The sequence below is a fragment of the Eublepharis macularius genome, chromosome 12 (genome assembly GCF_028583425.1).
Source record: "Eublepharis macularius isolate TG4126 chromosome 12, MPM_Emac_v1.0, whole genome shotgun sequence".
Lineage (NCBI taxonomy): Eukaryota > Metazoa > Chordata > Lepidosauria > Squamata > Eublepharidae > Eublepharis > Eublepharis macularius.
This window is the reverse complement of record NC_072801.1, coordinates 19620242-19644222: the sequence shown is the minus strand read 5'-3', so window position 1 is coordinate 19644222 and position 23981 is coordinate 19620242. Positions and strand designations below refer to the sequence as shown.

The 23981-nt window shown below is 44.0% G+C and overlaps 1 protein-coding gene across 1 annotated transcript in view; it reads right to left on the bottom strand.

The window, feature by feature from the left end:
• VPS35L (VPS35 endosomal protein sorting factor like) overlaps positions 1-23981 on the bottom strand; it is a 71944-nt gene that overhangs the window by 34796 nt on the left and 13167 nt on the right. Inside the window, exons 9-20 of the mRNA XM_054994689.1 lie at positions 19190-19286; positions 17620-17667; positions 16666-16759; positions 15597-15674; positions 13968-14090; positions 9396-9442; positions 7615-7726; positions 6449-6565; positions 5584-5637; positions 4571-4651; positions 4129-4191; positions 2674-2759 (exon numbers count right to left, since the gene is read on the bottom strand). Coding sequence (XP_054850664.1) covers positions 2674-2759; positions 4129-4191; positions 4571-4651; positions 5584-5637; positions 6449-6565; positions 7615-7726; positions 9396-9442; positions 13968-14090; positions 15597-15674; positions 16666-16759; positions 17620-17667; positions 19190-19286 — 1000 coding nt within the window. The remainder of the gene's footprint in view (positions 1-2673; positions 2760-4128; positions 4192-4570; positions 4652-5583; positions 5638-6448; positions 6566-7614; positions 7727-9395; positions 9443-13967; positions 14091-15596; positions 15675-16665; positions 16760-17619; positions 17668-19189; positions 19287-23981) is intronic.

Sequence of the window (23981 nt, the reverse complement as noted above, 5' to 3'; positions counted from 1 at the left end):
GCTGCCGCCTTGATATTACTGGCTTGCTAAGTTGTATGCTGGGATTCTTTGGTCTGATGTTGGTTCTGTTGGGCTTGTAAATGTCCCTTGCTTCAGTTTGGTTCTGCTGAGATTCTTTGGTTTGACATTGGTTCTGTTGAGCTTTTTTGGTTCACCTTGCTCCTGTGTGTTTGGTTAAGGTTCTGCCCTGAAAAGCCTTGGAGTCCTTCCCCTCATACAAAACCATGGAGAATAGCTGAGGGCACCTTGTTCAGGGGCCCATAAAACTGGACTCCTGGGTCCAATCTCCTTGAAATTTGAGGTGGGGGGGGGTCTTTAGAGGATAGGAAGGACTAGATTCACTGCAATTTTGTGGAGTTTCCTTGGAAAATGGCCCCTGTGGCCCCCAGGATAGATTCTTCCCCCACAGGAGATAATGGGCTAAATACAGTCAGGATTCCAGAATAAAACCAAATCTTAATACTAAACCAGAACCAAGTATCAAGAATAGTGAATATTAAACCTGTATCAGGCTATTTAGCTCAATATCTTAAATGCTGTTATATAAATCACTCATTTGTTGTTAAAAGTTTACAATCCTGTCCATTTGGGGCCCGATCCGGGCCTTTTCGGGCACTAAATGGGCCCAAAATGGCCAAAACAGCCCCGAAACAGCCCATGTTGGGGACAAAATGGCCAGTAACAGGCCATTACTGGGTGGGGGAACCTTCTCCCGCCCGGCACCAGCTCAATCCTGGTCGTTTTGGCCCCGATCCAGGCTGTTTCGGGCCCTAAATGGGCCCAACATGGCTAAAACAGCCCTGAAATGGCCCAGATTGGGGGTGAAATGGCCTGGAACAGGCTGGCACCGACCTGATCCTGGCCATCTCAGCCCCAATCCTGGCCGTTTTGGACCCTAAATGGGCCCAAAATGCCCCCAAAACAGCCCAGATCAGGCCCGAGTCAGCCTGGAACGAGCTGCTGCTGGGCAGGGGAGCCCTCTCCACCCGGCAGCAGCCCGGTACAGGCCCAAAATGGTCCAAAATGGCCAATACAGGCCATTTTAAAAATACCCACATGGCACCAGTCACACAGGTATTTTAAAGAGGTGCCGGAACGCTGTTCCGGAGTGTTCCAGCTCAAAAGAAACCCTGGTGGCACCAAAGTTGAGGGGAGTGTACCCTAAGAAAGAGTTCATACCTCCGTGGATGCTTTTCAACCAATGTGAAAACTATTCTGTTCCAATGGGATTAAGTAAGTGTATTTGTAGATGGATATATAATGTCCTATTGTATTTATTTCAAAAATGCATTATCATGGTACCCCAGTTTATGGCTTCTGTTATTTTCAGATGCTGTGATTTTATTATATGATTGTACAGTTTTGTATGCTGCCTTGAGGAACAAATAACACTGCAACAAACAAATTAAATAAAATACGCTGCAGTGAATGTAGTATTAGAAGCTGCATTACCTCTGCTCTCTCACACACATCTATACTTCTAGGATGGCACTTGCCGCTTCTCCAGATTTTATCAGTACTTGTGTACTTCTTCAAAAAATTAATAATCTATTGTCCAAATATAATTGGGGGGGGAAGCATTTCAAGCAAAAAGTGTAATGAATCAGAACTGTAAGTGAAACACCACAGGATTTATTTACCATCAGTCACATCTCCAAGCCATTCAGTAATCTGTCTTGCACCATGTGAGAATTTTATCATCCAGTGCTCCTGAAACATTGCACCACTGGTATGATCAATCAACCGCAACACTGCACTCTTTATAATGGATTGAGGAAGTTGAAGGGTTTTTTGTTTCTCTAGCTAACATTTCTGCTGATTGTTTTCTTGAGATTCAACTCTTACCACTTAACATTTCTTGCTAAAAATAAATCATGGCTTTTAAAGCGAGTGCAATGTGAACCCTTCAATCTCAATCTTACAAAGTGATAAAGGGAAATTAAATGCCTGAAAGAGTTTATTCAGCACTGAAAATGAAGCTATTTTGATCTTATGATTTTTCTTTAATTAAGGAACCATTGACTTTGTCTCCTTCCATAATTGAGCTTGTAACACCCCATATGCTCTCTCTGTATCACATTTGCTGTTGGTACAGCTGAAAAGCATATGGGTTTGCAAGCTGTTGTGCACAGAACCAATATCTAAGCAGGAACTGCATCTAAGCACCTGTTTTAGGAACATGGAGTATGATCCAGACCTGCACTATAGCACTCTCTTACACACACACACACACACAGAGAAAGAGAGAGAGAGAAGCCTTGGCATATGCAGTTTTACATCTGTGTATAAACACTGCACCACCCTACACAGGCGGCAGACAATCATCTTTGCAGTGAGTGTCCAACCAAACCACACAACCTTGCATTTGCAAGCTGCCCTTCAAAGCGCATTTGCACACGCTCAATATATTGCTGGATTATATCCAACAGTTGCTAACTTATTTATACACAAGCTTCAGCTAATGTATTATGTTCAGTAATAAGCTATTTATACAAAATAACTGATCAATAAGAATTATAAATGAGTTTTAAATTCTCCTTTGTAGCCCAATCCTTCACGAAGGCAAAATACTCTTACAAAATTCAAACTAATTCAATCCGCCACTGTTAACGACCCCTTGATAGATCTTCAAGGTTCTCTAGAGTGCATTTAATTTGAATACTTTATACTTACTTAATAAAAGCTTCCATGATGCACTTGCAAACCTCCACTTTCACACTCTCCTTCTGGAACATATCCAGGAACGGTAAGAATTTTTCCTGAAGGAGGAGAAATAATCAAGAAAACCATAATCACATTTAGGGACATGCACTCAAGCAGATTTCTCTGCTTCTTGGACTGGTTCCCAGTCTCCCCTCCCCTATATGGACACAGCCCCATTTCACAACTTCAGCATTTCAGTTTGAAAATGCATTACAATTTAATTCTGTGACTCCATTTTATGTTTACTGGGGCCATTTTTCCTGTTAAATTTATGCAATTTAATGTTACTTTACTTATGTGTTAATTACATAAATACGAAACAAAAAATAAATAAAAATCCCAAACTAATCAGGAACCCAAGCAGCAAAGACAAGCAAAACAAGAAGGTTCATGATAACATACAAAGCCAGAAATAAATGGCATACTCCCCACATTGATGGAGCTCTTCTCTTACAGTAAGATTCAAGTCCAGTAGCACCTTAAAGACCAACACGATTTCCAGGATATAAGCTTTCAAGAGTCAGGCTCCCTTCATCAGATACCAAAGGAAGGGTACTTGATTCTTGAATGCTTATACCATAGAAATCTTGTTGGTCACTACTTGACTTGAATCTTGGTGTTCTACTGCAGATCCGCACAGCCACCCACCTGAAACCCTCTTCATTTAGTTATACATTTCAGGATTAGGCCAGGGACACTGGGAGATTCTCAAGGTCTATATGGTTACAAAGGCAGGCAGAGAACAAAGGAAGCTTGTAGCCTGCTGAGGAGGATGTTCAGACTACCACCAACTAGACATCTGGTCATTCCCAGTTCTACCAGAACATTGTTTCTCTAATTTCTATCCGTGCTCAAATCTTTCTGGAATTACATCCATTAAAAGATTTTTCCCCTGTACAAGCTGCGTGGTTCCTAAACAACTGAAGCCCAGCCTATCCAAGGAGTATCTCTTCCCTTATGAGTTCCCACCAGCACCACCAAGATCTGCCAGTGAACACCTGATCTGGGTACCATCTTTTGGGGATGCACGAACTAGCAGCCAAGGCCTTTTCAAATAGCTGCCATGATGTTGGGCAGCAGGCTGCCTTCACCACTTCGTCTGCAGGCAAAAACAAACCTCGTCCTTCCATTCCTTTGGGAACAAGCCTACTGTTCACTGTTGAGACTGGTATTCTGAGCCTCGAAGACTGATCCCGCTGCTATTGCTGTGCATTGTTACTGGTTTTATTCTTAACTGGTTGTTGCCTAGTCTTTACGGTGCAATCTTATGGCGGGTTATTCCAGTTTAAGCACAGTGAAAGCAACTGGCTTAGACTGAAATGACTCTGCACAGGAGTGCACTCTGTAAGTCATGTTTTATGCTGCACACTGCTTTGTAAATAGATGTTACAAACAAATGATTCACAGAGCCACCTAGAAACTTACCAATGAAAACAGAACGGAGAAGTCATGAAAATAGGTGATGACTTTCTCAATTATCGACTGAAGCTAAAAACAGGAGGTAAGACAACAAACGGGGAGGGGGAAGAAGAAAAGAAACATAGGTAACTTGCTTTTATGTTTATGTTTAATCAAATTCTACCATCCTTCCATTTAAACCTATTGCTTCTTATCCATTCCTTGCTGGGCACAGCACTTACAACCACGTCCCCTCTCCCCTTTTTAAATTATTTGAAGGCTACCAACAGATTTCCTTCAGCCATTAAATTACCCCCACACACACAGCTAAATGTATCCAGTTAAGCCTTAAACAGATCAACTTTATTGTTCAAAGAACATGCATTATTACCCATCTTAAAAGCTACTTCTCATCCTCAACAACCTTTGTGGGTATAATGTATTTTTAAACAAATATTCTTCTGTTTACCTGGGGGTAGGCTTCTTCAAATGCCCGATCTGGTGTCATGTGTTTAATGACATCTGCTAAAACTGTATTGACCTCACGCTTCTGTGGAGTGCAAAGGTAATCTGTCACAAAGCGTGGTACGGCTGACTTCATCATCAAAACCAGGTAAAAGGATTGGATGTTTTTAAAGCCAAGCAGGCCCTATGTGCTATACAGAGGGCTCAGAATGTTGTCCTTTAGGAATCTAAAAAGACTATTTACTACTTAGGCTCCCAGAGCTCACACTGCTGTATGATAAAATAAAACACAGAAAATCCATTAGCACCCTGAAGACTACCAAAACTTACTTCAGCATAACAGGGACACACCATTTAGAATCTGCATTATTGAAAACTTAATCAATAAAATTGCTAAATATTTAAAACAGAGATAAACAGTATTTGGTGTAAGCAATTGTGCACCACAGAGATTTATTTATTTACTGCATTTACTCTGCCTTTCTCCCCAGTGAGGACCCAAAACTGTTTACAACATGCTCTTCTCCATTTTATCCTCACAACAGTCCTGCGGGGTAGGTTAGGCTGAGAGAGTGTGACTGACCCAAGGTTGCCCAGGGTGCTTCCATCACAGAATGGGGATTTGAACCTGGGTCTCTTTCAGATCCTGGTCTGATACTCTAACATCCATACCACTGTGGCTGGTGTAGTGGGGATTAGCAGTATTTCTTGGTCACTAATAAGGGTCTCAGAAAGGATGAGCCTCTATACAGCATTGCTCAAAGTAGATTGTTTTAAAAGAATTTAATGCCACAGTTTCTCACTGCCTCTTTAAGCTGCTCACATCTACTCATCACAAAAAACAAGACATATAATAGTGTATCATGTGAACAAGATGCAGAGATCATCTAAAATGCTTTTATCGTGTAAAACTTCATGTAACTTTGTTTTATTGTACAGCATCAACAACTATGCTGACACACAAAGTTGTGTGGAGTTGGGGAGGGGGGCAATGGGAAAAAAACAGTCTTCACATACCGTGAAGTGTTTACAGGTATATTCCACCCAGATTTCTGCACAGCTGATATAATCCTGAAAGATGAATGAGTTGAAATTATATATATAGGGCATCCTTTTAGAAAAATGCACACGTTTTTATTAAGCCTTATCTGCAGTTCTCACCCTCATATATTGAATCCTGTGTTATATATTTTTAAAACACTTATATTCAGAGCTTTTTTTCTGGGAAAAGAGTTGGTGGAACTCATTGGGTTGCCCTCGGAGAAAATGGTCACATGGCTGGTGGCCCCGCCCCCAATCTCCAGAGGGGAGTTTAGATTGCCCTCCGGAGGGCAATCTAAACTCCCCTCTGTCTGGAGATCAGGGGGCAGGGCCACCAGCCATGTGACCATTTTCAAGAGGTGCCGGAACTCCGTTCCATCGCGTTCCAGCTGAAAAAAAGCCCTGCTTATATTGCATGTTCCCTCCAATGAAGAGGCCAAAGCACTTTACTACAAACATATACAGTATATGACAAAACAGATTTTAAACGTTTAACAGTTTAACCTACATAAATAATCAACCCCAAACCAATAACGTAACTTCTTACCCTACCCCCGCCCCCCAAAGAGTCTTCCATCAATCAGTAAATCAACCCTCACAGATGATATGGGAGGATTAGAACATTACGGCTGCATTTAAATCCCGACAGCCTGCATTTTAAATGAGCTCTTAAGTGGGTATGCTCTTTGTCTGTTGCATTCAAAAATCTTGGTGTAAAGTAACAGCAAATTCCTTGGGCAAAGAAAGCTAAGTAATATTCTCAAAGAGAATATTTTAGAACTAGCACTGCAGAAAATAAGAAATGGTGGCTGCCTTAAGGCCTCTCCCACCAACAGCCCACCTGCGGATTCTTTAACTTTGTGATAACCTTCCAGGCTTCGTTTAAGATCTGAAGTCGATCGCCTTCTGGTGGGTCAGCTAAGGCCAAGTTCCGCCCCAGGGAGCGAAAGAGAAGATGCTGTGGAAATATCCAATCACTTCATGTAAAACTGCATTCATTAGTTATTGTTACTCAGCTAAAAGCTACCAACAGATAACTAAAATCCATTCATTGCCATTATCGTACTGTGATACAAAAGAAAGTCCGGAAACACTCCTGAGTGTCTGAATGACACAGCACTCCTTTACTAGGAGATCACAACAAAGAGAACTAGCAATACATCCATCTCATAAACATTAGATCATTATATTTGTCTTGGGTCAGCTCTGCAATGCCACTCGTTTCACAGATGGTTGAACAATGACTTATAGGCAGGGACCAAACATCTTTTTGGGGGGGCAGTGTAAAATGGAACCACCTCTCTCTCTCTCTCTTTCTCTCTCTCACACACACACACACACACACTCACATCATCTCATCCCATCTATATCTTCTTATATGAAAGTAAAACTTGTTTTGACTCGGAAATGTGCTTTTTTTTAAACTTTTTTGAAACTACACCACTGCTCACACTAGGGCTTTTCAACCATTCCCCAACCCCTGCCTTTTGCTATTTTTGCTGAATGTTAACATCAAGCCTGAAGAAGAGTCCTACAAAGTTTTCTGACTGTTTTATAATTCCTGGGTTGGCCCTAAGCAAGTCTGCCTTCACCAAGATCCAGCCGGCCAATTCAAATTGTGGTCTTTGGGGCCCAAGCCATATAGGGCTTTAAAGGTTGAGGCCGGTGCTTTGAACTGGTCCCAGAAACAATCTGGAGCCAGTATATTTGGCCGGACACTGGATTTACGTGTGCTGTTCTCCAGTTAATCTTCTAGCAACCACATTTTGTACCAATTTACATTTTCAGATCAGAACACGTTGCATTGAACACGTTGCAATGGACATTTTCAAGAAGATTTAGGAGCAACGTATAAAAATAAGAAATAAAACATGATTCGCATGAGCAGAAATTACTTTCAAACAAGAATATATATTCTTTTTATCTTTTGTGTATTGGCTCTAAAAAGCACGAAAACGACTCATTAAAAACCTTGAAGTTGCAGAGTGGGGGAAGGATAAAGTTTACCTTGGGAAAGCCAGATTCCTCACACTCCTTAATCATGGCGATAAAATCCATAGACCTCGCAGCAATAAACTCAGCTCTAAAGGCAGACATTACTGAATTCAAGAGCAAGGCACTGGAAAAGGAACATTATCTGTATCATTATCCATTTTGAAAAAACAGAACCAAGTTTCATCTTTGTTTTTTACAGTACTGAAATGCCCCACCTTTCCAAACATAATGGGACTACAGGTGACCCACAAAGTTATGAACAAACTGTAATACAACAGAATGGCGACTTTTAAAACAGAGCCAAAAAATAAGGTCTGTGATGAGTCTAAGCTGCTTGTTTTCATCTTTGAAGTACTGCTGAAGGACTGGGGAGGGGGAGATGGGCGAGAACCTTCTTGGCGCTCATCAGATAGGCCAGCTGCTGTTTTTGCCTTGATTCATAGAACACATATACAGACCACTGACAGTTTAAAATAACAGCTGACAGACCAATATAGTTTTAAAAATCAAATCCTTAAATTAAAAAACCTGGATGAACAGAGATCCAGAGGAGTTAGCCATGTTAGTCTGTAGTAGCAAAATCGAAAAGAGTCCAGTAGCTCCTTTAAGACTAACCAACTTTACTGTAGCATAAGCTTTCGAGAACCACAGCTCTCTTCGTCAGATGTTCTCTTTGCATCTGACGAAGAGAACTGTGATTCTCAAAAGCTTATGCTACAGTAAAGTTGGTTAGTCTTAAAGGTGCTACTGGACTCTTCTGGGTGAACAGAAATGTTTTCGGCCTTGCCTCTAAAAGACAGCAACGTAGGGGTGAGGTGAGCCTCAAAGGCAGGGGCATACCACAAGTGATCTGGGTGGCAACTGCCTAGGAGGCACATGAAAGAGACTTTATGCTCTTGGGAAGAAGAAAGGGATCCTATACATAAAAGCCAAGCCGTATTTGCGACGACTCACCTCTTAACCTGGCGCAGGCGCACTCTGGGTGCACCTGTGTCAGGATAAAAGATAAGTTATTGATGCGGCAGGCCCCTGAGGGGCCATGGAGGTGGTGGGGAGGAGCAGCGCAGGGGAGCCCTGACCTCCCTGCACGGCCTTTCTGCCGCCTCCATGGCCATTGGAGGTCTGTGCTATGCCTCTGCACCACCGGCAGCAGGCCTCTGAGGGGCCACAGAGGCAGCAGGGAGGTGCAGTGCAGGGGAGCCATGCCCCCTGCCCCCGAGGCAGCCTTCCCGCCACCTCTACGCTGGCTGTGGGGCCATCAGAGGGCCACACCTGCACAGCCCTCCCAAGGCCCCGCTGCTAGAGCCTGATGTATTTATTTTCACAATGGGCTCTGTTGCCAGTAAATAAGCTTTATCAGTAGAACCAATCTAAGAGGCTTCTGGCAATAATATAGCTCACAAGAGCTATCACTGCTTCACCTCCAAAGGTCTCAGCTGCACTCCTAGTCAGTGGCTATTCCAGTGATGGGGGTCCTGGCTTAGTAGAAGAGCGCCTGTTTTGCAGAAGGTTCCAGGTTCAATTCCTGGCATCAAATGGATCAGGCCATAGGTAATTTGAAAGACATCCTGCCTGAGACCCTGGGGAGCTGCTGCCATCAGAGTAAAGGAGACTGACCTTGATAGACAGGCAATCTGACTCACTGCAGGGTAGCTTCATTTAGGGACGGGCTGTGGCTCAGTGTTTGAGGTGGGGGGAGGGAGAGGCTGCACCTGGAGCACAGTCCCCTTCCGTAGAGCAAGTGCAGATCTAAGAGGTCGGAGGATTGGAGGCTGTGCAAACTTAGTACGTACTTATTGCCTAGCTTCTTGCACCTTTCCATCATCTCAGTCAGCAGAACCTACAAAAGAAAATATCATGAGAATGAAAATAAGGCATCCAACTTTTTTTTTTTTTAAAAAAACCTTAACTGACAGGCAGACAACCTTTGGCACATGTGCCAAGCACATGTGCCAAAGCCAGACCTTTTTATTTCACATGCAAGGCCAGTCCTCCGCCAAAGGCGAGGGATGCTGTCAGTGATAGCAGGGCTCAGCTCCTCATTCCCTATGTGTCTGACCAAGTACAACCTTTATCTTCCTCCCCTTCCCCCTTTTGCTCGCCTGCACACCAACATCTTTACGGATACATGTTGAGCATTTTTAGGAAACCTGCTTTACCCCCCTCCCTTTTGTGAAATAAGAATTACTGCCGAATTTACTGCATCACTATTGGGCAGCAGATTTCATTTGGCTTCACTTTCGAGCCAGTGTGAGACCTAGATTCAAATACACATACAACATCTCTTAGCCGGAAGCCCACTCAGAGACCTTGGCCAGTCACTCTCAGGCCAATATACTTCATGGGATTGTTGCGGTGATAAAATGGCAGAGAGTAGAACCACGGACAATTCCCCTGAGCTCCCAGGAGGAAGGGTAGAAAATAAAAAAGTGATTCAGGAATATTGTTCTGAGAAAGTGAAATGCTCACTGAAGAGGCATTCCCTTTCAAAAAGTCCAGTCGGTAGCTGCCATTCAGAGATCAGTCAGCCAGCCCTGATTGGGAGCACCCAATGAGTAAGATTGACAGGTGCCCACACCCCTGACTTCTCTGTTATGGGCCCCACCTGCAGGAACGGCCTGCCAGGAGAGGCTAGGAAGGGCCCCACGCTTCTATAATTTTGCAGAATGTGTAAAACGGAACTGTTCAGGAGAGCAATTTTATAATAAGGTTGTAATCTTAATGGCTAGGAGAAAAAAATGTAAGACATCCTCTACTACATTGTTTATTCCACATTTTATTGTTTTCTTACTTTATATCCCAGCTTCATCACACTGTTCATTGTATGCAAGATACTGTTTTTACTGCATGATCCGTATACTGTCATTTCCTGTTGTACATGTTATACCGTTATTTTTACATCGTTTGCCAGTTTTGGTAATCCTGCTTTGATGCACTGTTTATAGTGTTTTTTCACATTCTCTAATTCTGTAATCCAGTTAATAGTATTGTTTTCATTGTACTGTTTTTTAACTGTGTAATCTGCCTGGAATCCCAACAAGAAAGGTGGGACTATACAATAAGTCAGTAAATAAGCAAATAAACAAAGCTAGAATGACAGTTTTGTTGCAAAAGGAGGAAGTGCAGGTTTCTGGCAAAGCAAGACCGTTTTCAACACAACCGCTTAAAAAAACAAACACAGACAAAAGATTTCAGATTTCCACATAGATGTATTTTACTGGCTATCCCCCACCCCTCTGTACACACCTTAGATTGGAATGTGTTAATGCCTCGTTAGAAATTAAAATTTTGCCTCAGACTTTGAAAGGGAGTTTTTAATGTTATGCTGATCAGGTTTAAAAATAAAAAGGAAGTGTAACTTGCACAACCAAGGTGAGAAAGCAGCATGGAGAACAGAATTGTGAGGCTCCAAAGTAGGATAACAAATCCCCTCAATTTATGCTAGAAAATAAGATGGGCTGTAAAAACCATGAATGATGCATTATAATTTCTGGTTACCAAAATTTTGCTTTTAATATATGTGTTTAATATGTCCTTTGGGCTACTGATATTATGTGGGGAGTACTGCTATTGATTCGGAGCCTATTCCTTGGAGAGTCAATGACTGGGGCTCCGTGCCCAAATCAAATGTTTTGGCTTGATGGAGGAAGAGGAGAAATGGGGCACTGAGAGCCTACTAACATGCCCCTCGCAAATGATGATTTCTACAGATATAAATTAAATGTTAAACATTCTCAAATTTAAGAATAAAATTTTAATTTTACTCTTTCCCCAAGGAGCTCTAGGTGGCCCTCTGGGTGATTTTATCCCTATAAAAACATGAGCCAGAAAACACATGAAACTGCCTTATACGGAATCAGGCTGCTGGTCCATCAAGGTCAATATTGTCTACTCAGACTGGCAGCAGCTCTCAAGAACCTCAGGCAGTGGTCTTTTATACCAACTGATCCTTTTAACTGGAAATGCTGTGGATTGAGCCTGGAACCTTCTGCATGTCAAGCAGATACTCTACCACTGTGCCACACCCCCTCCTCACACTGAGAGAAAGAGAGACAGAGAGATCGGCCCACAGTCACTTTGTAAGCTTCGCCGCAGAGTGAGGATTTGAACCTGGGTCTCTCCAGTCACAATACAATAACAAACTACTCAGTGGTTCTTGAGCTTCCCCACTCTGGTCAACTGTGAAGACACAGAGGAGTGTGGGAACAGCCGTTATTAACCCCCTTTTCCCAGGAGATGTGTACATGCTAGCCCAGTGGTAGTGGGCTGTAAGATAGTGGTTCAGTAAGCACACATGGAGAGAAAATTGACATCTCCATTTACATCAGACAAAAGCAGTATTACTCCTAGGAAGCCTTCCATCTCTTCATTCCTTGTTGCACCTGGCACATGCCAGATACAAGTGGCTTTTTAAAAAATATCATAAAACAGCCTGGATTCTTTGCATGTATCACTGAATTCTGCTCCTGCTGCGTAGTTTCTGCATTGTTAAATATACCATGTTTAATTATTGATGGTTTGTTTCAGCAATACTTCTTCTTTGTATTCTGATTTATGCTTGTTTTCAAATTCCCTTAACCTATACTCTATTATATTGTTCACTGAATGTCCTAGCAATTGATTACATTGACCAGCACTGTCTAATCCACCTTGAGTCTCAGTGAGAAAGGTGGACTATCAATCAATCAATCCATTGATTGATCAATCGACCAACCAACCAATCTAGAAGTATGACTCATCCTTATCTGATCTATCAACAATGTGCAACACTGTTGGATCATCAAGTCTGGAGACTTGGGTTGCATGAGCAAGCACTGGCTTGGATCTAGTGGCAATTTCTGCTGATTGAAAGGACTTTTTGTCAGTAGAATGGAACTTTCTGCCTCCCCCTGTATCTGAAGCGCCAAATGCCCGCCCTGCAATGCTGCTTCTAGGGGACAGGAGCCCTCGGGAACAACATAAGGGGGCATTTGGGGCTGCAGCAGGAAGGAAGGGAATTAGCAAAAATGCCCCTCTCCGCCTGTAGAAATCTTCCAGTTGGAATCCTGCCACTGTTTTAAAGAATGCTGGGTCTCTATGCAGGGTAACCTTCTAATCTCCATTTACTAAAGTGGCAGGACATCAACAGAGGTTTATTCCAAGTAAATCTACTGGGCAAAACTATGAGCAACTCTCTCTTTCTGGCAAGGGAAGAGTTTATATGCATGATAAAGCCACATGCCAGCAAAATGCCAGCGTCAACTACTTGTGGAACTCAGAAACAGCCCCAAATTGTGCAAAAAATGTATCTAGGTCACCAAGGCTGGTCACTTTACATAGCCTAGATTAAGACAGTTATTTGTTGTGCCCGTTCATGAGACACTCTGGATTTCAGTGCAAGTGACTCTCATGTGAAAGTATTTTTAATAATGGTGTCCAAGAGACCACAAAGGTGCACAACTGCCAGTCCATCTCTGTTGGCAGATTTATGTCAGATAAGCAACTTGAATTTTTCAAAAATGCATTGGAACTCTAAAGCTGCAGATTTTCCATTAACCTTTATATTAACAAGCTGCCACATCTTACATTCGTATGCAAACTGGCATCCAACTTCCAGTTGCTTTGGAAGGACAAACTTTTTTTTAAAAAAAAAACTTTTCGCTTCAAAGACCATTTTCTAAAAATTGCTTGTGCCTCCAAGTCCAATTTCTATTTTATGTTTATCTGTTGTTCTGATTATAAACAGCCTTAGAGGCAAAGCAAGCAAGCGAGAGAAAGGAAGGAAGGAAGGAAGGAAGGAAGGAAGGAAGGAAGGAAGGAAGGAAGGAAGGAAGGAAGGAAATTTCCTGTATATTTAAGGTTGATTAGATGGCAGATAGCTTTGATCGTATAACGAATCAGATCAAAACTTGCAAAATACAGCATCCAAAACAGTTCCCAAATTATGCATGCTAATACTAACACACAACAATTTGTTAAAAGCTTTTTATCCCACCTTGAACAGCAACTCAAGGAAGCATACAATACTAGTTCAAAACCAAACATAAATACATCCAAAAACAATGTTCTAATTCATAGCAACTAAAATATCAGTACCAAGCTTTCCCTACATCTTCAGACATAGGGGCCCAGTGAATCTGAAATTCCATCAAAGGCCCATCTAAACAAACTATCCGCAGAACACCAAAGGGCTGGCATACTCCTGAAATGAAGCGTGTCCAGATGGTGGCCAAACGAAATGCTTCTACAGAGGGGTCTAGCAAACAAGGAAGATTCAGAGGACCTGAGGAGTTTCCTGGTTCGTATCTTTAACACCATGGACACATTCAAGCACCATCTTAGATCTTCATTCCTAAACCTGTCCATAGTCAAAGTGTTCTTTTTACCTCTGCAGCCCGATAGGAGATGCACTGTAGAATCCAATCTATTGCAGGAGAATAGAGAGTTAGATATAATGGGATTTCTACACACTGTACCACCAGCTGATTCTGAACCGTGTCACCATGAATCTGTTAAAAAGAAAGATAAATCATTTTGAAAAAGTCTCCCAACTCCTCAGTAAGACAACAGGATGCATTCCAAGTTAAATCCCACAACAGTGAAGTCAAGGAAAGTTTTGGACACCTGTTTCAAGCGAACAACCACTCAAGAAAATAAAGCCATTCACCACGTTTCTCAGTTAAGTGGGTTCTGTGTGAGCTGGCTCAAAAAGACCCCCATGCACAAATAAGAGTTTCCTTGGGAAATGATGGGCTCTCCTTCGGAGGCTTCTGAACAGAGGCTAGAGGGCCATCTATCAACACTGCTGATTCTATGACTCAGCATGACTTTAAGCAGATCATGAGAGTAAGAGTAGGAAAGGATGAACCAGTGCTTGGCTCTCATGCCTGTGGTTTAATATGTCAGTCTTAGAGTTTATGCTCTTTTCCAGCTGATTTTAAATCTCGCAAATTTGCATTTATGTACCCTATTACATTGTTTATTGAAATGTCCTTGAAATTGACTAACGCACACTGTATTCCGCCTTGAATCTCAGTGAGAAAGGCAAACTATAAATGATGTAAAGAAATACGTCAGAAAAGTTGCATATAAATCTTTTAAATAAGCAAGTCAACGTTCCATGGTAAGAAGAGGTGGGGTGGTGTACGCCAGCATAAAGACCACTCCAAATGTCTCCGCAGGTAAAATCCAAAGTATTGTGCAAACAGGCAATACAATTAAGGCTAGGTTTTTAAAACCATCTCGATTTGGATCTGAGAGTGCCAATTCCTCACACCGGAGGGTTTCTTTTCCACCTCATGCTTAGAAAAGTCAGTTTGTAGTTTCCTGACGCACAGTTAAGAGGGCTCATAACAATCTTCAGTAAGGGGGGAGCGCCTGAGCCAAAGAATGACTATTTACCTGTGGCTGCATCAGGGCAGAGGTCAGCAGCACCCTGCCTCCTTCCCTCTCATCCCTACCGTGGGGGTTTCAAATACCATTTCGGCAGCACCCAATGGAGATGGCAAAAGAGGTACATTGGGGAGAGGAAGGAAGTAGGAAAGCAGGGGAGACTTTTCCTATGGCTACCTGGCCCAGCACCACAGTGCAGGTGGGGCTTTCAAGAATGCTATGGTGGTCTGGATGAACACACATGAAGCTGCCTTTCATTGAATCAGACTTTAGGTCTGTCACAGTCAGTTCTGTCAAGTCAGACTGGCAGTAGCTTTCTGGGGTCTCAGGCAGAGGACTTTCACATCACCTGCTGTGGGATCCTTCTAACGGGAGATGCTGGGGATTGAACCTGGGACCTTCTGCACGCCAAGCAGCTGCTCCTCTACCAAGCCACAGCCCCCCCACCCCCATCATCATGCACAATGAGATTCCTAGCACTTGCATTGTGTTTGGGATAGACAAAGTCAATCGACAATTTTTTACGATAACAGCAAATAGCTTAGTCTAGCCAATCCAGAGGCAGGCACAGGAGGGTCTCGGTCACTCCCACTGGAGTTATAGCGCTACGGGCAATCACTCACTTGCTTAAAGGTGAGAAGGAAATCAAAGAAGTTCTTGTTAAGGCTTTCTTTCAGTTGGGGAGCCACTTCCATCCCAACCTGCATTCAAAGAAAGAGACAAATACTGGATTTCCTCAGCTGCAATGCGTGTATCTTGTAAATACATATACGACAGGGTTGAGTGGGAATCAATGCAGGATGAGGTGCTTGGAAAGGGAGACAAAGAGGACTCTTTCTGTAGGCAGAGCATTCATCAACAGCAAGCAGTCAGAGGACCAATGTGAAAGTAGAGTTTCTGTTGTCTGCATCTCCCTCTAATTTGGTAAGTGCAGACGGACATCTATCAGAGGCTTTGTTCTTCTCACCCTAGTCTCCCCTCCCTTGGTAAAAATACAGCAACACCAATCAGGGGGTGCCCAGCTCTCACTGACCTTGGTGCAGGGAATGGGGTGTATGTGTGGATGCCTTTCACTTTCCTTTCCGGACTGCCTAATCTGTTTTCCATAGGTGTCAAAGGGGTTACAAATATTCAGAATAATTCTGAACATTTTCCCTCCCGTGCTATGATTTCATTCCAAATTAGGCCCCCTGGAAGCTGCTGTTTACAAAGTAACTCGCCCCTCCCCGGAAGTGCTGAACACAAAACTCCGCACATCCAATCTAGTTTTATCCTAATTGGTTGTTGTGGGTTTTCCGGGCTGTATTGCTGTGGTCTTGGCATTGTAGTTCCTGATGTTTCGCCAGCAGCTGTGGCTGGCATCTTCAGAGGTGTAGCACCAAAAGACAGAGATCTCCCAGTGTCACAGGGCACTCTCTGTGACACTGAGAGATCTCTGTCTTTTGGTGCTACACCTTTGAAGATGCCAGCCACAGCTGCTGGCGAAACGTCAGGATCTACAATGCCAAGACCACGGCAATACAGCCCGGAAAACCCACAACAACCATCGTTCTCTGGCCATGAAAGCCTTCGACAATTTATCCTAGTTGTTTCTCATTCTGGAAATCCATCTGCTGCTAATCTCCACACACCTCCCTCCCCCACCGCCCATGGAACTAATAAAACCATTGTTAAAAGGTAATAAAATCCTACCCTGCAGAGATATGCTCTAGCATAGACGGCAACCAGAGGATCTCCAATTCCTCGGATCATGGAGGTTAGTCGAGGGAGACTTTCTGAAATCCCTCTGTTAAAAAAAATGATCATATGAGAAGGCAAATTTTGAAACTTCATTCTCCTCTGCTGTTCTTCTTGACAGCTCTGGGTCGAACTAAGTGTGAGCAGGCCTCTCCCCATACTATCTCTGTATATCATCCCACACTGTTATGGCCTCAAAAGAAAGAAAAAGGCAGACAAAGGATTTGTGATTGGATCTACGGATGGGTGAGTTTCATCTTAAGGATCAGCCCAGACTGTGTCACTTCAGTTGGGGAAATGATGACAAGAGAAAGTTTTTCTTTCTTTGCAGAAAACCTCCTCCATTACTGCCATGATCCAAACCCCAACTTCTCTGGGATATTTTAAAATCTAAACTACACACTGAGGAGGCTCAGAAGGCCGCTGTGTCAGTAGCTTACACCTGGCTAAGGATAAACGCTAGGACTGCAGAATTATTAGCCAACATAAATATTCTATTTGTTAACAATCATCTGGTGTGCCTTGACTTGTTTGCATTTTTAAATTACTGATGTACTCACACAACTTATCACATCATCACGAACTGTCTCATTTTGCCCAGGAGAAAAAGAGCTCTTGAAGACTTCTCTATTGTTCTTAACGGAATGCAGCCCCTAATTTCAGCAGGAACCATTTAGGTGCCCAAGGAGACTTTAGGCTTGTGTTCCTTAAACAGGGCGCACCCCAGAAAGTTTTTTTGAATCCTGATCGTCATTTGTCCCTTTTCCCTACACTTCCAGCAAACAATTCATAGCCACTGGCATGAAATAAAGTTCCTGGGCAGAGTCCGAAACTAGAGAAATCCCTGGATAGCATTCATGTCTAAATTTCTGCCACATTTATACCACTGGATGTTTGTTGAATACTTACGTTTTGTAAAGAAACCTGTTGCATTTCAGTATTGCTGCTTCCACATAGCTGCAACAAGAAGAGAGTCAAAGGAAAAAAATCCTCTCCAGAAAAAGAAACGAAATGTCCCCCAGTTATTGACCATATTTGTCCAGGTTCTAGAGAGTCATGGTTGCCACCAGACCCGGAACACACTGGATCCAGCTGGAAGACCCTCTCCCTCCAGCTCCCAAATACTATTGATGGGGCCCAGGGTGGCAGGCCAAGGAGGCACCCGTCCGTCAGGCCCAGGTCCAGCTCAGCCAAGCATCTCCGTCAGAATCTCCGTCTATTCCAATGGTATCCTGTCATTCTTCCAAGGAGCTCAAAACTGTGTATATTGTTCTTTATGTTATCATCACAACCAGCTTGAAAGGTAAGGTTGGGCTAAGAGTGATTGACCCACGTTAACCAAGCGCATGTCACAGCTGAGCTGAGCAGAAGTTCAAACCTGGATCCCCCTAAACTCTAATCGCTATATCACACTAGCTCTCCAGAATCTCTTACCCTCAGAACATTTATTAATGTTATTTGAAGTTTTAAAAAAAAATTTCATGAGCTGCTTTGGGCCTGAAAATAAAATTTAAAAAAATGCTGTTCAGGATCCTTCCTTACCACACACCGAAGTAGAATATGAAAAAGCAAACCAGGTTTAGTGCAATAAAAATCAAGATAAAATAAAGGACAGATGCAGTCAGGACTAATTTCAGAAAACAGGCAGATGGGGGGGAGGAATCATAGGGCACCCATACATAAACAACGGTATAAACAAAATATGGAAAATGTTAATCCTTGAGAAGATTTCATCGCAGTTCAAAACCGTTAACAGCTCAACAGCATACTCCATGAATTTCCAAAACAGTTACATCTGAATTTCTTTTTAAAAAATCACATTAGTGTCCGCTGAAATGCAATTCTATTTTTATATGTTAATAGCACAAATGTTCCTGCAACCATTAAGGGCATATATTATATTGAAATGTTTCTAAACAACTATAGGTTCACCAAACGTCTTAAGTTCTCAGCAGTAAATTGAAATGTCATACACTGCGGTGGATCCAGCCAGCTTTTCTGTTGACAAAAATGGGTTCCCTTTGACAAGACAAAAGGTTATACTGGGGATCATGGGATCTGCATGGACAAAAGCCATGTAAGAGAAAGGCTGGAGTATGTGGGGGAATTGGGAGAAACTGATGGATCCATTCCATTGTTAATGGGATGTGAATGGGGTTAACCACTCCAACCATGCTGCTGCTATTCATTGCTTATTATGATTATTGCAATCCAACTGAAAAACCATAATTAAAAAATAGTTGTAAAAAAATTAGCCATCAATCTAGTCTCCATTTCAATGCTGAACGGGGAGAGTTCCGTTGGCATTTCTGATGCTGCCACTACACACAATAGGCCTTTTACGATTCTGGCTGTCACTTAAGATTTTCCACATGAAAAACAGTAAGACATTACAACATTCTTTTCCAGAAATCCAAGCATACGTCAGATAACATTTCCATCATTTTAAAAGTTTCATTTAAAAAAAAAAAAAGGATACAATCTGGGAATGAGTTCTCTGATGGAAGCAATCTTGAAGAACCAGTTTAAACAGGTTTCCTTGGCAGTATCATTAACACATTCTGGACTAAAGTTATCTGGGGGGAAAAGAAAGATTACATTGAGAAACCTCTTCCTTGTTTTGGTTCTGAACTAAAAATTAGCAGTGTTTAATTTTCACAGTAATGCGGGGGAGGGGGGGTTGACACTCTTGAGTATTAAAATCATATTAAGATATAATCAGGGCTTTTTTTCAGCAGGAACGCGGTGGAACGGAGTTCCAGAACCTCTTAAAAATGGTCACATGTCTGGCGGCCCCACCCCCTGATCTCCAGACAGAGGGGAGTTTAGATTGTCCTCCGCCAAGCAGCGCAGAGGACAATCTAAACTCCCCTCTGTCTGGAGATCAGGGGGCGGGGCCACCGCCCTTTTCGCCAAGGGCAATTTAAACTTTTAAAAACTCCCCCTTGTCCCAGCTGCAGGGCCGGATCTACGGTTGCCAGTGCCCAGGGCAACTGTAGTCAGGATAGTTACGCATGCGCTATGCACGTGCGCGCTCCTGGCACTGCGTGATGACGTCACTCCCGTGATGTCATCACACTGGGGAACCCCCTCTCCGCCCCCGCAGCAAGCCAGCTGTCCCGGTGCGCCGCGGAGCTGGTGGCGGTGGCAGTGCGAGTGGCTCGGAGGCTGCCCGCGACGTTCACCTGCCCCGCAGGACAAGAGGCGGCTGGCTTGCCGCGCACCCCTTGTCCTGGGGAAAGGCAAACGGCGCTGGCGGCCTCCCAGCCACCCGCGCTGCTCTTTGCCTTTCCCGCAGGACAAGGGGCAGCCAGCTTGCTGCACACCCCTTGTCCTGAGGAAAGGCAAACAGCGCGGGCGGCCTCTGAACCACTTGCGCTGCCGCCGCCGCCACCAGCTCCACAGCACGTCGGGACAGCCGGATTGCCACGGGGGTGGGGGGGGGAAGGCGAATGGCGCAGGCGGCTTCCCAGCCTCCCAAGGCAGGCAAAAGGCAGTGCGGGTGGCTGGGAGGCTGCCCACGCCGTTCGCCTTTCCCCAGGGCAAGGGGGGCGCTGCAAGCTGGCCACCCCTTGCCCTGCGGGAAAGGCAAAAGGCAGCGCGGGTGGCTGGGAGGCCGCCCACACCGTTCGCCTTTCTCCAGGACAAGGGGCGCGCTGCAAGCTGGCCACCCCTTGCCCTGCAGGAAAAGCAAAAGGCAGCGCGGGTGGCTGGGAGGCCACCCGTGCCGTTCGCCTTTCCCCAGGTGCACTCCCGGGGCTGGCAGTTGTGCCTGGCGCCGGGGCAGACTACTCCCCCTTCCCCCCCTTCGATCCTGCCCTGTCCAGCTGACCCAAAGTGACGTCATTGTGTGGTCCTGAGTTCCACCAATGAGTTCCAACACCTCTTTTCCCAGAAAAAAAGCCCTGGATATAATTTGAACTAGCCCGATAATACTGACCACTACACCATTACCAAGAGCCCCATGGCGCAGAGTTGTAAGCTGCAGTACTGCAGCCCAAGCTCTGCTCACGACCTTAGTTCGATCCCGGCAGAAGCTGGGTTCAGGTAGCTGGCTCAAGGCTGACTCAGCCTTCCATCCTTCCAAGGTTGGTAAAATGTGTACCCAGTGTTCTGGGGGTAAAGTTTAGATGACTGGGGAAGGCAATGGCAAACTACCCCGTAAAACATCTGCCAAGAAAACGTCATGATGTGACTCCCCGCATGGGTCAGTAATGACTCAGTGCTTGCACAGGGGACTATCTTTACCTTTACACCATTACCACTGGATATCTGCAAATTTGGTTACACCTTAACCCTTCATATATGGCACCTGTCTTCCACATACAGTCGATGAATAACATACAAAACTTTGAAAAATCTCATTGTTATTACCAATTAATGCAAAAGACTCACTCACAAACACTAGACACCGCTATTTACCCATTTTATAAAGTTAACATTGAATACAGTTAAATAGCTTCGAGTAGCTTCTGCATCAAACCTATCGCAAAACACCTAGCTGTAGACCTGCATCCAACTAACCAAGTATAGTTGGAGACGTCACACTGGACGGTCTTATAAAGCAAGCACAAAAACACTGATCCCCCTCCGCTAATGCTAGCTAGGATTGAGATAGCTCTGGGTAGGAAGTTCACAAACTAGTTTGCCAACCTATGCAAAAGGTACAAGGCAGTTGCTGTTCCTGTGCCTGATTCGTGTGTTCATTCAATAGAGCTTAGCAAAAAGAGGCCTCCAGCTTGGAATGTCCTCAGCATCCAAAGTCCACAGAGACTAGCTGCTCCTAGCCTGGCTCTGGTGCTGAGGAGCACATGATAAAAACCGATATGACACTGCAGAAGGAACAGTTACATAATGCCATAATCGTTAGAATTTGCTGTCTGCTTAAATCCTGCCTTGCTGGTTTTAGGGAGCAGAGCTTCATTATCTTAGCAGTTTGGTTTGGCCTTTTTCTGCTTTAAAAGAAGCGGTTGGGTAGCCTTTGGCTTGCCTTCCCAAAGCCCAGATTTTTTGACAAAAGGAAATGACACAGAACGTTACTGCAGTGGTTACTGGGAAAGAGACAGAGAGAGAGGACCGCCCCACAGTTTCAAAATGTTATAAGGAATTTTGGGATCCAAGCACAGACATTTTGGATTGGCAACAATACCATGAGGGTTGTACAGACATGTACCTGAACAACAGCTCTCATCCCACATTGAAGTATTTCTAGCACAGCCCTCCATGCTGGATAGATTCTGTATCCTACAAAACTATTAATGTATTTAAATCTAGATGATCGCAAAGGGACAGCCATGTTGTAGCAATGAAAACAACGACTAACACTGGAAAGCTACGGGACTTGACTCTAGCATTTATTTCAATATGTGAAAGCTTCCCATATCTGAAGACGTAAGCTGAGACACACAAAGCTCATATTGAAATAAACATTGTGAGTCCTTAACGTGCCACTGGACTTTGATTTTAAATCTAGAAAAAATCCCAGACCCCTCCTCTGAGTTAATATATAAAAGGGCCAAAAATTAAATTCTTGAAAGCAGAATTCTAGCCTTGTGCCATGTCTCCAAAGAGATGTGTATTTATGTGGTCATTTCAATACAAGGTTTTCCTCAAGCGGTGATGCTACAGCAGTTCCTTTTGAAAGGAAGCTTCTCGGTCTACGGAACTTCGGGGATCCAGAATCTAGGTCACATTTGATCCACTGCTAGGAAAATCTGACAATGAGTCAAGATGCCTAGGCAGCAGCCAGAGGCGTGATCGTGGCAATCTAGGCAACCAATCATCACATCCTGGTGACCAGGGCTTTTTTTCTGGGAAAAGAGGTGGTGGAACTCAGTGGGCTGCCCTTGGAGAAAATGGTCACCTGGCTGGTGGCCCCGCCCCCTGATCTCCAGACAGAGGGGAGTTCGCCGAGCGGCACGGCGGGCAATCTAAACTCCCCTCTGTCTGGAGATCAGGGGGCGGGGCCACCAGCCATGTGACCATTTTCAAGAGGTGCCAGAACTCCATTCCACCATGTTCCTGCTGAAAAAAGCCCTGCTGGTGACCCAATTTTCAACAGTTCAAACTGAGAAACATTCTTTCGGAAGACAGTTTTGCTCCCATAGAACCACACCAGACACGTCTTGCATTTGCAATGAACTGAGACCGCTTTCCTTTGTTTTGTTTTTTTTAATTTGGTGATGCTGAACACACCGATAAAGGTGGGGAGAAAAATTTGTCATGCGTTCTGAGTACCTTTCAGTCACAGAAGAGGCTGATAAGCAGAAGCAAGGGAAGTTTCAATTCCACTGAATGGATGCAGAGAGAGAGTACTGCTTAATTATGCTGCTGCTGCTATGCTGCTCTCTCCTCAAACGCTGAGCCTGTGCAGAAATCTCAGGGAGAGAGAAAGGGCAAATCTCTCCCATTTAGCAGTACCCCCCCCCACCCGCCACAGCTTGAGGACTTTTACATAATGAAGCACCACGGGGACCTGGAGCCGTTAGGTTCAAGCATGCTCTATCTGCCAAGCCGGTTAAGGACACTACAATTAACAGCTGCTGTTTGACAGCGAATACGAGAAGTACACTCTGATCAGGGATGCAGCACAGAAGTCTAATCTAATGGCTTTTAAAAAATTAAGTACAAAAGGCATTTCGAGCCGCTGCTTTTTTAAAGGCTCCGTTTGAGAATAAGGCCGGCTTTTGTTGATGGTTCTTTGCCGTAAAGTGTTGGTTTCGTCATCAGAGAGGCAAAGTGTGTCCCTTCCGAACTGATCATCTCCGCCTCCCTGCCACATTTAGGTATGTTTCAGTGAGCATGACTTGGGATTCAACTCGAGTTTCCTGAAGGCAGCAGTGGGGAGGGAGGGGAGATTTGGTGCTAAATCAGAACTTTGTGCTTTATTGGAATGGAAAGAATGAGCACAAATACCAATGAGCATGTTCTTCTTCCACACAGCTGCTCAAGGCACAGCTCTGCCTTGGAAACGGAGCATGTTTATGAAGTGTGCTGGAATCCCTCATTCCAACATTATTGCCACCAGGAATTTCAAGATTCATTTTTCTAAATTACTATTTGTTCATCTTGTACATGCTTCAGGCAGAGGGCCATATACTCTCCACCACCCCAAAAGTGAGGAGGACAAAGGAGAGGAGAGCACTCCAAATGAAACAGTTGCATAACTCAAAGTCTGTGCATCTCCCACATAGTCACACACACACACACACATACAACTCTCCCCATTATGGAGAATAAGATCAGATCCAAAGAAAAGCCGGCAGAAGAGC